Below are 15,011 nucleotides of genomic sequence, written 5' to 3' on the forward strand. Positions count from 1 at the left end.
TCTCAAAAGGAAAAGAACATCAAAACTATCATATGTGATATGGATACCAAAGGAATCATCAAAACTATCATATGCAATCAGGATACTGCAATCGAATCATCAAAATGATATGTCTATGGCTTTGACACAAGCAAATAAAGTAACTCGATACTACAGCATTGGACTGAATGATGCAATATACTATACACAAATTCTTGAGACGGCTCAAGCCTCAAAGCGTCATGCAAAATACAGCAAAAGTGTTTACTGCATCTAGATTGAACCACTGTCAAATTCACTTCCCTATATCAGTGTGCTACACCTAGAAACAATACCTACAATTCTCCCACAAACTTTTGTAATTCCAAATTGACATTGCCACAGGCTGTACATTTAGAGGTCCGAAAAGAAAAGAGCATTGGAGCAGAACACTTCATGATAGACTATTCATCTGCTTTCCACCAAATAAATGCGAGAGTAACCACTACAGATACAGAGCAATCGAAAAATAACCACTACAGATACAAAGCACCAAAATGCCTAGCGGACTTTATTAAATAAAAATCTATCCAACTAAGCCTTTGGTTTTCATTGTTCAGAATATTTCTCTGTTTTGGTCAATATGAGAGTTTGTATTTTCTACAAAAAGATATGTATCAGGATAATAAGTAGTTGGATGCTGCTGAACTGATTTGGAGCACAACCTAAACATAGGTTTATTGTGTGGTCGACTGTTAAAGGAAGATTGCTAAAGTTGCACATTCCAGTGGATGACTTAAACTGCTGCTTGTGTAATTCTGCTACTTCGGAGACTTCACAACACTTGTTTGTTGAGTGTGTTTGGTTCAAGACTATTAGGTAGGCTTTGTTACAATGGGCTGGCATTCAACTGTAGCATGGACCTGTTAATCAAAGTTTTTGCCAGTATAAAAAGGAAGCATTGGAAGCAAATGCAGATGGAAGTTGTTGCTGCTGTTTGGGGGGCAATGATTTACCATACTTGGATGGCTCGGAATGGGAAATTTTTTCAAGGATCACATGTACATACAGAGGGAGTGGTAACACAGATAAAGAAGGAAATAGTTGATAGATTAACTTTACCTTACTTGTATAAGAAATTGCATAGATGTAGAGGAATTATGCATAAAATACTTGTGTAATTAGTTTGCTAGTTCTGCTGGAGGCTTAAGGTCACTACCAAGTGGGGCTGATTTTAGGTGCTCTTTAGGTTTTCAGTCTTTTTGTTTAGTCAATGGTAATATTTACAGTGTTAAAAAAAGGATAATAAGTAGTTAATTCCTGTCTATTGTGATAGGCATCAGTGGTTGAGAAGTATGATAGACCCTTACCTAAGTTAAGGAATACAACACAAGAGCCTAGCAGATATGAGGAAAGGCCTGCTCCTACAAGTACGCTGAATGAGCACAGTTAAGAGAAATTATACCCTTGCATCAAGGCAGATCCGGTGATCATAAAGAGCCTATAGATATCAACTTGCCCAGGTTCACCAGAGAGGCTAAGTGTGTACTTTCTCAGAAAACTCTACAAGGGGTAATATCACCAGAGTTTGAACCTAAAAGCAATAGACCTTCTATGATTTCCGAACAAATTATGTGTCTCGCTGAAATAAACAGGACTCCTACATACATTTACTTGCACCTAGTGTTTACACCAAACTGATAACTGCAAGCCGTGTGTCTTGCACACATACACACATACACACATGTATTCTCACTTTAGTTTTTAATGGCTAAGGTTATATTGCTTGGTTTGGAATCATTCTGAAGCATAGGCAACATAAGTGTTAGTTATAACTAGCAGAAGATTTAGCTACAACTAATGAAATTTCCCTAAAAATTTCTAACTAATGAAAAGAATTTCATATAGCATTGCAATAATTTCATCACACAGAAAAAAAACATTCAATCTACTAACCTGTTAAATGATTCAATCTATTGATCATTTGAAGATGATGGTGATGAAGGCTGACCAAACACTGCACTGGCAAGCCGTTCATATTTACTCTCTAGCTCATCCATGCGTTCACATTTATTCTCTAACTCATCCACGCGTCTTTTTAGTGATTCATTTTCTTTTTCACTTGCATTCAACTTATCTAACAAGGCAGCCTTTGAAGAGTTACCACCTTTCAACTCTTTAGCGGTTATCCCACCACCAAATCCAACTACATGACTCTTACGTTGAGGTCCAAAACACTTTTCTACGAATCAGATTGAACCAATTTTTGGATTTCAGCCTATAACATAAAAGAAAAATTAAAATAATACATCACATCAAGTAAAATGAAATTTATCACTAAACATACATATTTTGCAATTGTTTCAGGTTCGACAAGCTTGTTATCCTTCTTACGAGTCTAGAAGAACATAGTATTCATGCTTGGTGGTTTACCATCTTTACCTCCCTTCGCATATAAACAAACAGGTAAAAGCAATCATTTTAACAAAGAAGGAGCTTCTTAAAGGATTTCAAGATTTACTTACCAATTCATATGTTATCTGTCTAATAGGCTTACTACCCGTACGATGAGGCATTCTCAACTTAGACCTATTGACGGAGTTTCTTGTACTTGTTTCCTATATTAACAACACACCATCAAAATTATAGTCAGCCACTAAAAATAGCATGTTAATAAATAGCAGCTATGAAGCCATACCTTAAACTTGTCACTTAAGAAATGCTCCTTAACCAGCCATTCCCAATCACTCTCGTTTATCTCCCTTGGCACATCTTTTAGAGCATCGCGGAATGGCTTAGACTTCATATTATTGTGCAGTGATCCTCTCCAGTTATTCCATAACCTTCTCATATGTTGTAAGACATGTTCTTTTTGATCATTCATGTTGTCACAAACAAATTTATCCTAAAATATTTCACAAGTATCATTTCCATGCTATCATGAAGGATGGATTACGAGGTTCAAGTAGTTTTCATGAAAATTAAAAGTATTAAAGCATGACATGTAGGACATTTAGGAATGAAATAACAAATACATATTTAATATGAGCACAAAAGGTGACCTTTTTAAGGGCATCTGGAAGAATTACAAGTTTCCCAATGGAAAAGAATATGGTAAAGAAAAGATATGACATGATGATAAAACCCTCTATTGAAATATTTCAATTAGCGATCACAATTGCTAGAGTTTCTGGAACCTACCGGTACAATTTAGTTGACAATGCTACCAATGATTAACCATGGAAGCTTACAAGTAAAGCTAAGGAAGAAGTCTCTATAAAAGGATGAGTTCAAGAATGACTGATGCGAATTTGTCTTAACATCGCAAACAGGTAGCTGAACAAACTGGAGCGGTGGGTTTGCAGTATCAGGCTATGTTTTGTAAATCATGAATCAAAATCAAAATTTCAAGTAAAATAGAAATATACAATTTAACCAACCGTGTGCATCCAGTTCAACCACTACCCACGACATTGTCTATAGACGGTCAGGGTACTTAGCTATAATGTCTGTCACGGCACAATTGGATAACTATGTCTGTCACAGTTCATTTGATAAAATTTCACCTTATGTGCAGAACCAAATAGTCAATATATTACCATCATCTAGCTTGAAAAAATTAAAAAAAAAGTAATGCTCTAAATTCTTACAGTAATAGCATTCCACATGTGTTCTAGCTTATCTTCTTCGATGTCCTACCAGGAGTGTACCCGCAATGGGCACATATTACGATCACGAACTAAAATACCCAAGTGTCTCACAAACGAGGTAGCATGCTTCCCAACAGCTCGATTCTGGTAAAAAGTGACGCTCAACTACGTAGTTGATCTGACTGCCGAGCTAGAGGACCTTGAGAGGCCTGCCGCTTCTGCTATTCCTACGCCATCTGGCACAGCTTTTGGGGCTGCCTCCACGAGCACTGCTGTGGGGTCCACATCTAGTGGAACCCCACCATCCACTACTGCTGCTCCTCCACCTACCACAGGTGTCCCATCACCTCAAGGCATGCGTCCACCTTCAGTGGCTGATTTCTGGACCGTTGCTCGTACAGTGAGCTCAGTGGACTTCAAGGTTACCAGGTTCATCCAGAATATGCCGAAGATGATCCGGAAGGCAGTAGAGGAGTCCTAAAAGCAGTTAGAGGGTCAGGTTGTGAACCTCGAGAAAAGGATGGAGAAGGTCGAGGCGGGCGAGACTGAGCATATACGTTGTATGAGGAGTGGTCTCGCTCAGATGAGGATGGACTTCTTTGCATCCCGGACTCCATTATTTGAGGCCATGGGTAATGAGGGTGCGATGGGTGTTGAGGAGGCCGGGAGAGGCCAGACAGAGGCAGAGGTCGCCGAGAGTTCGTCTGACCACACTACGGCTACAGCCGACTCACAAGGTGTTGGAGATGACAAGTATGAGGAGCTGGCAGACTTTGAGGAGCTTCCTGATGCCTCTGAGGATATGCTCCAGACTACCTTAGCAGCTACTTATCAGCATGGGAATCATGTGGCTTGCACTGATGAGGAGCTTGAGCACGATTTGCAGGTCGCTAGAGAGCAGTCCATCATGGACCTTATGTCCCGGCAGGGAAAGGGCACTTATGCCACGGTCCCACTAGCGGATGGAGCGACTTCTTCACAGCCCCCGGTTCCAGACTCTTCACAGGTCACCACCATTGTTGGGACCGGCGTTCCATCCACTGAGCCTGTTATAGCTCCTTCTGATGCGGCTCGACCCAACGCTTGATACGTCGCAGGGAGTTCTCACCTCTTTTGATTATATCTGATGCACTGGGGACAATGCAATGTTTTTAGTGGGGGGTGGGTAGTGTTGACACCCAATTTTGTCCCTCTTTTATTTAATTTACTCGGGTTTATAAATTTACTAACGAGCTAAATACTTTATTTTTCACAATATTTTATTGCTACTACTATTAATATCACTACTTTTATTTTCAACATTATGAGCATTACTTTATCATAAATTTTAAACAGTTAGTCATCGTTTCGTTTTCAGGTTCGGATTCGTTAAATTAATTACTAGACAACACTTTCTAAAATCCTTATTTTTCTACATATTAATTACTATTTATCTTCACATAATAAATATTGTACTAGTTACTGAATTAGAAGTCTGAAAATAATTAAAATAGCGGAGGAAGGACCAACAATTTTCAGCCAAATTAATGGCCCAAAATACCAATACAATATTATTCCCTACCCAAATAAATAACCCATATTTTAATACCCAACCCACATTTTCAGCCCACTATTCGTTCAACATCAGCGGCCCATTTTTCTTTATACCGACCCGACCCAATTCCTAAAACCTAACCCTTCACCCCATTCCTCTTCAGCTCACTCTTTCTCCTCTCTCCACTCTCGCCGCCGCTCCCCTTCCCTCTCTCTTTCCCGCTTCTCTCTCTTCGTCATCCACGCCTCTGCACACCCACGTTCTCTCCACTTCGCTCGACATCTCACTGCCTCTCACGTTCCACACACCTCTCCTTGTCTCCCTCACGTGCTCCCTCTGCACCTCCACACTCCCACTCGTCGCTGTTCCCCACGCCGCTCCTCTCTCTCGTACGCTCCTCGCTTTCTTCAATACCAATGAAACCCTATAAATATAATCCGAGTTACTCAGTTGAAGGAGGGGGATTTTTGGATTTTAGGAATTGATTCAGTGTTTAGGGACACTCACCATTTTCCAACCATAGTTCTCACTTTTCCGGTGAACTTTAGCCGAATTACTCTAAATCACCATATTTTCACACAATCAATTCTGGGTTTTAATCGAAAGCATCGTTTGTTCGTTCGAGTTCGAGCGTAGATTCGACGATGTCGACGCCCCACTTCACTGTACCCACAAAAGGTCGGTAAATCTCCCTTCGTTATCTGTTTATTAGCAGCTTCAGTACTTTCTGTTTGTTTCATATGTCGAAGTGTTTCGTTGGTTTGATAGTTAGTTGTTACGTTGGTTTGATATTTGTTAATATCAATAGATGATTGTGTCAGTTTTTTTTTTAATTAGTGAAGCAGTGGTGTTTGCAAATTTGTTTAGTTTGAGCATTGTTTGATTATGTGTTTGTAGATGTTGTCCAGCACCTTATTTGAATGATATTCGTGTTTTAATATGGTTTATTTTTCCAGCCTAGCTACTAGCAGAATCTGTCTGCTCATTCCTTAATTCAGTTCAGCTAATTTTAAGTTTTATTAGCATGTTTGGGTCAGATGTTGTACAACCTTGAATCTGTTCAGTTTTATTGTGACCTAGCATGTGTTTGCTTAGTGTGTCCTAATGGTAGCATCATATTATGTCCGCTTGTTTATTTTCTAGGCCTAATTTCATTATGTGATAGTTTTATACAAATTGGTTTCAGTTACCACATTAGTCTATTTAAACTAGTTTCATGCTCCTCTTGAACCTACAACCATGGATGCAATGTCATTATTGGTGTTAACTCCTTGATAAGTCTGCTGCTGTGCCTTCCCATTTTGAGATATTCCCTCTGTGTTTTTACTGAATGAAAACATTCCACTTAGCCCTGCATCAATGTTTTAAGTTGGTGTCAATCTGATTTGCCTTTAGCCATCCCTGAGATGCCATACTATGAAATGCTATCTTATTGTGCTTATCTACCTTGTCCAACTTGTTTGATTTCGTGATCATGATTGATATTTACACTCTTCTGAAATAAGTCTTTTTTTTATGCCTTTCTCATCTTAGTATGCACACTTGACATATCTACCTAAAGTTTAGTTATACTTAGCTTAACTGATTAGGACTGATTTACTATTTACTAGATAGGTCATTATGTATCATCAAGTGAATTTTGCACCTACTTCTCAAACATATTGTAACCTGTCTGTCCTCTTTCATCTTGACTGTTACATATCCATGTTATCTTGTGTTATTGTTTCCTTCTGATTTCAGCATGACCCTCCAGCTCTCTTCTGATTTGCTTTCTTGTGTTTGTTAAGTGCTCTTTCTCTTTCTTGGTATGTTATAAAAGGCTAAAAGGAACTGAAATTAGGAGACAAATTGGAGGAATAGAGTATCTAAATCAGTGGGGAATAAATATTGGTTAAATGAGATACAAGTTGATCTATAAACTGACCCTGACCCTTGGGATGCTCCCTCTTTGGTGATTTGGTTCGAAAACTGTATGGCTGGTACCTTTAATTTGCTGTTGGTTCTGGTGCTATAAAAATCAGAATGGATTCAAAGCGACTAAACATTTAAAAGCCTAGTTTAGCAATTTTGAATCTATCCACGTGACCTGTTGAGTCGTGAGAAGATGTTCGAAATTTCTTTGTTGGTAAAACACATTAGCTGAGCATTATTTCATCATTTCTTGAATTTGAATCAGGTTAGGCTTACTAAAAAGAGTGATAAGATTAGAAGGGTATACATCCTCATATGTTGTTTGTTGGATTTGTAAGAATGTTGAGGATTGCCATGCCCAGTTAACATGTGAAAGGAAACTGCCAAATCCTGTTTATGTAATCAACGTTGTGCCGACTATCTATCTTATACTTACGCTTAGAGTGTTCATATTGGTTTATCTTTGCCTGTTTTTTCTATCGGATTTTCTGTTTGTTGTATGGCATACCTCGAAGTATACATGAATATATGAACCTTAGTATGCACTTGGTGTATATAGGGGTCGTATATCAGTGCATATCCTTCAGTTACGCTAGATATACTCTGGATACTGCGCATATATCAGTCGTTGCATAAGTCCGAACCCTCCCATGTCTAATGCACAGTAAATATCATACGATTCGATTCATCTATGTTTGGTTGTTGCCTTGTTTATATGTGGCGCATGGCGGCTGAATTTATATACGCATGAGATATGCTTAGATATACATATGGCCTACTGATTTGCTATTTTTCTTGAATTTGTATTTTACCTATTTAATCTTATTTATTGACCACATCCTAATCCTTTTTCTTCTCATCTTTTATGCATGATCATCTCGCACACGAGTCCGAGGGATTCGTTTTCATCCGTATTTGGCGTTGGGTTAAAAGCCCAACATGATTCCATTCTCTATCCAGCCGCAACAGTCCAAAATGACTGGGCCAAAGCCCAACAGCAGCCTAGTCAAAGCAATCCTAAAATGGGCTGAGCCCATTTAACTTATTTGCCCTTCCATTTCGTTTTCTTTTGTGTATTTAATTTGTGTTGTATGACTAACACTTTTATTTGTTAATTTGAATGAACTTTAGCAAATTAGTGAAGTTTAGTTTAACAATGGGTAGTTAATTCAAAGAGAAAACTAACAATTAGCTTCATTAGTTTATGTCGAAATTATTTATTATCCACAATATTTATCTTTAGAATAATTGATTTTCAAATAATATGACTATATTTTCTTTTTTTTTAAGTTAAGTGAATCATATTTTATTCTTATTATCTCATGAACTTCAAAACATCGTTAAATAGGAATTCAATCATATTTTATAAACATTTACAAGATTTATCCAATTATACATATTTTTAGCCGAAATTGTTTAAATAAAGAGTGATAAAAAAAAAATAGAAAGAAACTTACGGACTTTTCATCGTATTTAAGAACATAAGTCTAGGCATTTCTACACCACCATATTCATATAACATCATTTCATCTAAAGATAACAATTAACAAATCATCTTTTAAAAGGCTATTATTCATAGGCAAATTACCCTATTTTCTACAAAATCTTATTTTTTGAATAACATTACTATATTTTTCATTTAAGGCCTTAGCAATATCTTTAAGTCTCATTTAACATTTAGATTCTTCTTTTACGCGAATTGCTATGTTTTCCTACAAGTATTATTTTAAACAACACTATTATACTTTCGTTTAAAGTCTTAACAATATTTATAGGTCGTATTTCGAAATAGCATTAAAAGTACTCTTTTATACAAATTATTATTTTCTACAAGTTTTATTTTAAATAGTATTCTTACATGTCTATCTATAACTTTAGTCATACTTACAAAGCTACTTTCTTTTTTCTATAATACCATATTTACACTTAGCCTAATTAAATTTTATTCCGGTCGGTTAACCATTGTTAATGGGTCTTAAAGGGTGCCTAATACCTTCCCTTTAGACTAATTGAACCCTTACCTAGAATCTTAAGTTTAGCAGACCTTAAACAGAGTTAACTTTTAACATAACTTTAATAAACTTTAGGTGTCCTAATTCACCATAAATAATTAGGTGGCGACTCCTTAAAATAAACAAAACAGGAATCTCCAATATGTTATACTTCTACTTTAACCTCCGGGGTAAAAATGGGGTGTGACAGGTAGTCCTAGTCTTTTGTGGATGGATATTTTTGGGATGATGATGTACATATGATACTATGGATGTTTTGTTTTTGTACTTGTTTTATTTCACTATTTTTGTTAATAGTCAAGTGTTATTAGTGCCCATGTTTCTTTTGTTGTGTAGTATTAGCTATATCCTTGGCTTTTCTTAGCCGTGGTTCTTTTTCCAAGGATGCTAATGGTCTTTTGAACCCGGTCTTTGTAGGTAGTTTTGAGTCGGTTTGTCCCAATGATAGATATTTGGGCGTTATCTTAAGGGAATTAAGCCTCATAGTGTCGGGATGTCAACATGACTTGTTTGGTACCAATACATTTAGATTAGCCTTGATTTTTGTGTACTCTTACCCCATTTTTTATTATGAACTGATGAGTTGTGACAACAAATGCCTCACTTCGTGACTTTTTGAATATTCTTGGTGGAATGCATAAATTGTGTCTTAGAAGTTATTGATCCATCTTGAACATAAATTGTGACGGTTCGTATAATAACTCTTGTGATTGCTTGTGTCAACTAGAACTTGCCTGGCTTGTCCTTCTAAGCTAGTCTTGATTGTGCTTGTTGGAGAAGTGACATTAGGCAATCTTTGAATACCCTAATTTAACCTCTTTAGCTTTGTTGGACCACCAAAAGCATAAATGTATCGCTAGTCACCCCTTTTGAGTCTTTAAACCATTTTTGTTGTTCACCACATTACAAGTCATCACACTTCTTAACGTTTACCTCTTTTAAACCCATCCTTCCTTGAAACTTTAAGTCCCAACATAGGTTCTTAGCCTAAGTTGGGGGTGAGAGGCCATATGAGTGAGGTTGACCTAAGTTGGAAATGATCGGTGGTGGATGAAGCTCGAAGTGTAGCCCTTGCACGTACTAAAAAAAAAAGGACATATAGTTATAAATAAGAGCATGTTTTAATACCGCATAAGTGCAAAAAGGGCCCGAGGAGAAAGAAGGCAATAAAAAGGTGGAACTAACTAGAAAAAAGTGAAGGAGGAAGTTAGATCATGGTGAATAAATATTAGGGAAATAATTATACTACATATAGAAATAGAAATTAAAGAAAATGATTGACGAAAATAACAAAATTTATTACACTAAGAACTAGTAAAATTCTCGTTATCCTGCATTAAGAAAAAATTTAAAACTTGGTAAAAGCAAGAAAATCTTGGTCACGTTCTATAAAGTGCATGTAATTTTCCTTGAGATCCATTTGCACAACAATACTATTACCACATTGTGTAGAATACAACCAAAACACGTGATTATGTCTCGATCCAAAATGCATTAAATTTGGATTTCCCCATCCAAAATCAGATTCTTGCACATGAAATCCACACAAACTTGAGCAAGTAAATTCCTCAACATTATCACTAGTTCCCCATTCTGTTCCCCCATAATTTTTGTTATATAAATTAGCCACCATTGCAACTACATCATCTGCTGTAGCTTCACCACAATAGTCAACAGTTTTTTGCACTGTTTCTCTTATCAATCTAATAAAATCTTGTAACCCCATATTGATCCCTTTAGGTTCATATGCTACAGGAACTTCAATGATAAAACTCCCAAAAGGATTAGCTGTTTCAGGATATTTAAGCTTACCGCGTAAATTCAGGGCAAATGACATTAACGAAGGCTTCACTTTCCCTGTTATTGCCTGTGAAGCGCGGAGTTGAGCTCTCCATAAAATCGCTGTAATAATCTCAACTCTTGAGGGCTTAAAGCATAAAGCTTTTGAATCGTTACAGTTTGTTAATTTGTCTCTGAGCTTTGATATAGAGGCTTCATCCATAACAAATTTTTTGGCCACTAATTTAGTGTCGGTACGTTTCCCAGCGAAAATAGCAGAAGCATCAAAAATCGTGGCTACGTCTCTTGGTTCGAACCTGTTAGCCAAATCAAAACTCGTGAAATTAATCTTTTCAGTAGGAATTCCCAATTTACACATTTTGGACCACTCGTAAATGAACGTAAAACTTGTCCATCCGTCAATTGCAGGGTGTGCAATACTCATAGATAAAGCGAACCCCCCACATTGGAAAATCGTAATTTGGACAATCATAAGTGGCATGTCGAACAAAATAGTCGCGTCCACATCCTTAATGCCACGTGGCCAAAAATTCAAGGCTAGGTCAAAATCGTGCTGGCTTTTTGGAGAAAATCGTCCATTAGGAAATTGACCTTGGCTTTTATTAGTTGCACACCTTGATCTTGACAAATAATTGAACATTTGTCTTGTGAAAATCTACCAGCAGCTGGATAAACATGAGTCAAAATCCTAGAAAGTGATTCTTCAAGTTGTTGTACTATAGAATCAGCGGTAGAAGAGTTGCTGGGGTTATGTGGATAAAACACAATAAAAGGTATATGTGTTTTCTCAGCAATTTGGTCGAAGAAAGATAATTTGTAATTTTGAAGGTGATTAGGAGTTGGTGAGGATGGTTTAATGAGTTTCTTGGACAAGATTTCAACTTGGATTTGGTCATTAGAATCAACACAAAGGCTGCCCATTTTTGATGTGGCAAACAATATGGAACTAAGGCAAAGAGAAAGAAATAAGAGTATAAGAAGTTCACAACACAAGTCTATATGTCTTGGACTGAAGATCTATGGTTCCTATTTATATTGGAAAAGCTGGTACTCCTAAGTTCTTCAGTGATTAAGAATTGAGGAAATAATCTCGTACTGACACTTGCAATATTAAGACAAAAATGATTAGTCAAAGATATAATGTGTTTTATTTATCGGTTTCAGCGTTATTCTTTACTGGTGTTTTATTTAAAAAAAAATCATATATATCAAAAGCAATATTCTCTCAGTTTTAATTTACGTGAAACTGTTAATTTGACATGAAATTTAAAAAAAAAATGAAGATTTTTGAAAGATTTGGTCTAAACATAACCTCTAGCATTTATGGCTATGAATCATCTAGTAAAATGAAATTTTTAAAATTAATCGTTTTTAAATACAAAAGTGTAACATTCTTTTGAAATAAAAATATTTGTTACCGATCACAAAATCAAATCTCCCCAGGAATATTTTAACTCAAGAATCACGCGCATTTCTTACATTGGAATTGGCAGGTAATAAAAATGGGTTTTTTGGTGACTTTATGTGCTGGTTAAACTTAAACAATTCCTTCTTAAATTTGATAGTGCGATGAACTTTAAGATACATTATTTAATTTAAAGGTTTTCACATAGTGCTTTACTTTTCCTCTAATTTTATATTTGAAAAACAAAATATATGGTGAGGTTGCGTGAGGAATGTCCAATTGACCAATAAACTTTCCACCTACCGGAATTTTATTGAGTTGGTTGAATTATTATGGACTAGTAAATATTTCCGCGCTTTGCGCAGTATAAACGATCTCATTGAATTTATGAAACGAGCTTTTCTAAATATCTGATTATTATAGATAAAAACAAAAAAAAAAAGTAGGTTTTGAAAAAAAAGTTGATAATCCGAACGTTAATTAATTGAGCCGGAACACCTCATAAAGTAGAGTATAGAAAAGATAGCATGGTGACACATGTCATGGAAAAAGTGGAAGTAGTAATCTTTGATAAATTTTCTCTCTATGTTCTCCAACGTAAACTTTGTTAATTTTTCATTGATATAATTACCTTCTCAAGGTTGATTGCTCCTTCTAAAGTACTTGAGCATTTTTATTTTATTTTTGTGTTGATAAAGTTTATAACCTTCATCTATATAATACTCATCTCAAGAACTTCATTAATCGAAATGAGTGCTTGAATCGCACCCCGATATCTTCTTGAATATGTAAGAAAAAATAGATGATCAGTTAATTAGGGTAAAAGTTTTTTTAATGAAAACTATTAATATAGGTACCTTGATGTGCCATTTATTAAAGTTATACGTCACACCAACAAAATAACGTTAATTATCACAATTAAACATTCATTGGAAAAAAAATGGTACTCAAATGAGCATACTTGTGGTGTTAGGTAATTGCAATGTTCATGTAATCTTTATTTCTTCATTAGAGTTGACAAAAATAATTCCAAAGATGATACAATAAGAAGGTGCAATCATGCAAACGGCTACGAAGCTACATATGCAGAACTTAGCCGAAATCCTTTGGTAGCTGCTAGTTCACTTTGTGGCACTTGCTGGTACAACGATTCATATAAAATACTTAACAGGTCTCTCTGGAAATTCGGAATATAACAGTACCATCTACAGTGGCGGACCTACGTTTGGGATATGAGTGCTTCAGCACCCATTGACTTTGGCCAACTCAGTATGTGTATGCTTAGATAATACTTAAAAAGTCTATAAAATGGTCATGAGCACCCATTATAACTGTGATATTTATACTAAAATTATTTAAGCTCCCACGACCTGTAAATTCTGGATTCTCCCCTGACCATCAGATTCCGAACCTAGGAAAAATGTATTCACAAGAATCACAATGATAAGATAAAGGAACATACTTCCTCAGGAGGGTCTCTCTTCTGACCAGGCAAGTCACAAACCTTCTTTTCCCTCATTTTCACAGTGTCGCCTGCATTGTTGGTTCCTTTCTTGTTATCTTCTTCATCTTCATTTACAACTTTCTGCACAACAAACCCACTTAAAAAGGGAACAAATCAAACAGTCAAATAACAAACACAACAAAAGCGTCAAAGGTTTAGGTCTATCGCCGCTCGATAAGCAAATGTCAATCCAGTGATGTATTGAAATATTCAAATATATTTCTTTATGATTGTTCTGAACTAGTCTCTAAAAGTTGTGCATTTTGTGAATTTCATAACATCTCAATAAAAAATGAACGAAAAAGTAGAAAAGAGAATAAATTAAATATCATAAGTAGAACATGGGTAATTAGAAGATGGATAGATTGTATACACTGAACAGCGGGTGATGAATTCTCCAACGTCTTTTCAAAATCTCAATACTCCAAAATGCCCAAATTATGAGAAAGAATAATGAAGTAGTCATTAACTTTCTCATTCTAACATGATGAAGGACCAAAATATTGAAAAACCATTTTTCAGAAAAATTAGTTGCCATATCAAACGCTATTATATGATGACAAAATGTATATTGCAAATACAAAATACAAGAAGCCAGTCGTTCAGATAGAAAAGAAAACTGAAAGTGAAACATGCATTTGCAGCAATATGAAGTTGTTAATATTCTTGACAAGTTGTACAGAGGAGTAGAGGGTCTTCCTCACCCTTTTCGAACTCCCATGGGAAACAATATGATAGGAATTGAAGATCTAATTATTTGCACGTTTTCAAGCTTAAGCGACGTGACCCTTAGATTTCTACAGGTTCATGATCAGTTAAAATAAGCATCTCGTATTCTTTTTTCCCACGATTAAGTTGGGAACCAATTGTACATGTAGTTCCTCTTCACTGTTACTTTCTTACATGCAAGAAAATATTCCAAATGCAGAATCTGTACTACTGCAATGAGGTAATAAAAGCAGTCTAATTTACCCTTGTTAAAATCGTCAACCAAGAAATTTGAAGACTTATGAACAACGAATACCAATAAACTGCTCAAATAACTCAAAACACTGACAATCTAACAAAAAAGAAAATGATGCGGTGCTCCTCATGTTTTATGGGTATTTTGTTATGCTATCCACAAAATACTGTAACACTTGACAACTACTTCCAATTTTGCTTGGCAAACAATGCCACCAGAACTGACAATAACCAACATAATTCATAGGAAATGCTAGACCAGAGCATATTTTTT

General features: G+C 36.0%; 1 protein-coding gene and 1 pseudogene across 1 annotated transcript; both read right to left on the reverse strand.

Annotated features, from left to right (window-relative positions):
• Window positions 1–2,304: 2,304 nt before the first annotated feature.
• On the reverse strand, window positions 2,305–3,024 carry LOC132602619 (uncharacterized). Its single transcript, XM_060315430.1, has 3 exons — window positions 2,657–3,024; window positions 2,484–2,576; window positions 2,305–2,404 (listed from the first exon to the last, which is right to left on the reverse strand). The coding sequence occupies exons 1-3, from the start codon at window positions 2,840–2,842 to the stop codon at window positions 2,357–2,359; spliced, it is 327 nt and encodes a 108-aa protein (XP_060171413.1). The 5' UTR covers window positions 2,843–3,024; the 3' UTR covers window positions 2,305–2,356.
• Window positions 3,025–10,293: 7,269 nt separating this feature from the next.
• Window positions 10,294–11,939, reverse strand: LOC132602620 (acetyl-CoA-benzylalcohol acetyltransferase-like; annotated as a pseudogene).
• Between the last annotated feature and the right edge of the window lie 3,072 nt (window positions 11,940–15,011).

The sequence above is a fragment of the Lycium barbarum genome, chromosome 7 (genome assembly GCF_019175385.1).
Source record: "Lycium barbarum isolate Lr01 chromosome 7, ASM1917538v2, whole genome shotgun sequence".
In the NCBI taxonomy this organism is placed as follows: domain Eukaryota; kingdom Viridiplantae; phylum Streptophyta; class Magnoliopsida; order Solanales; family Solanaceae; genus Lycium; species Lycium barbarum.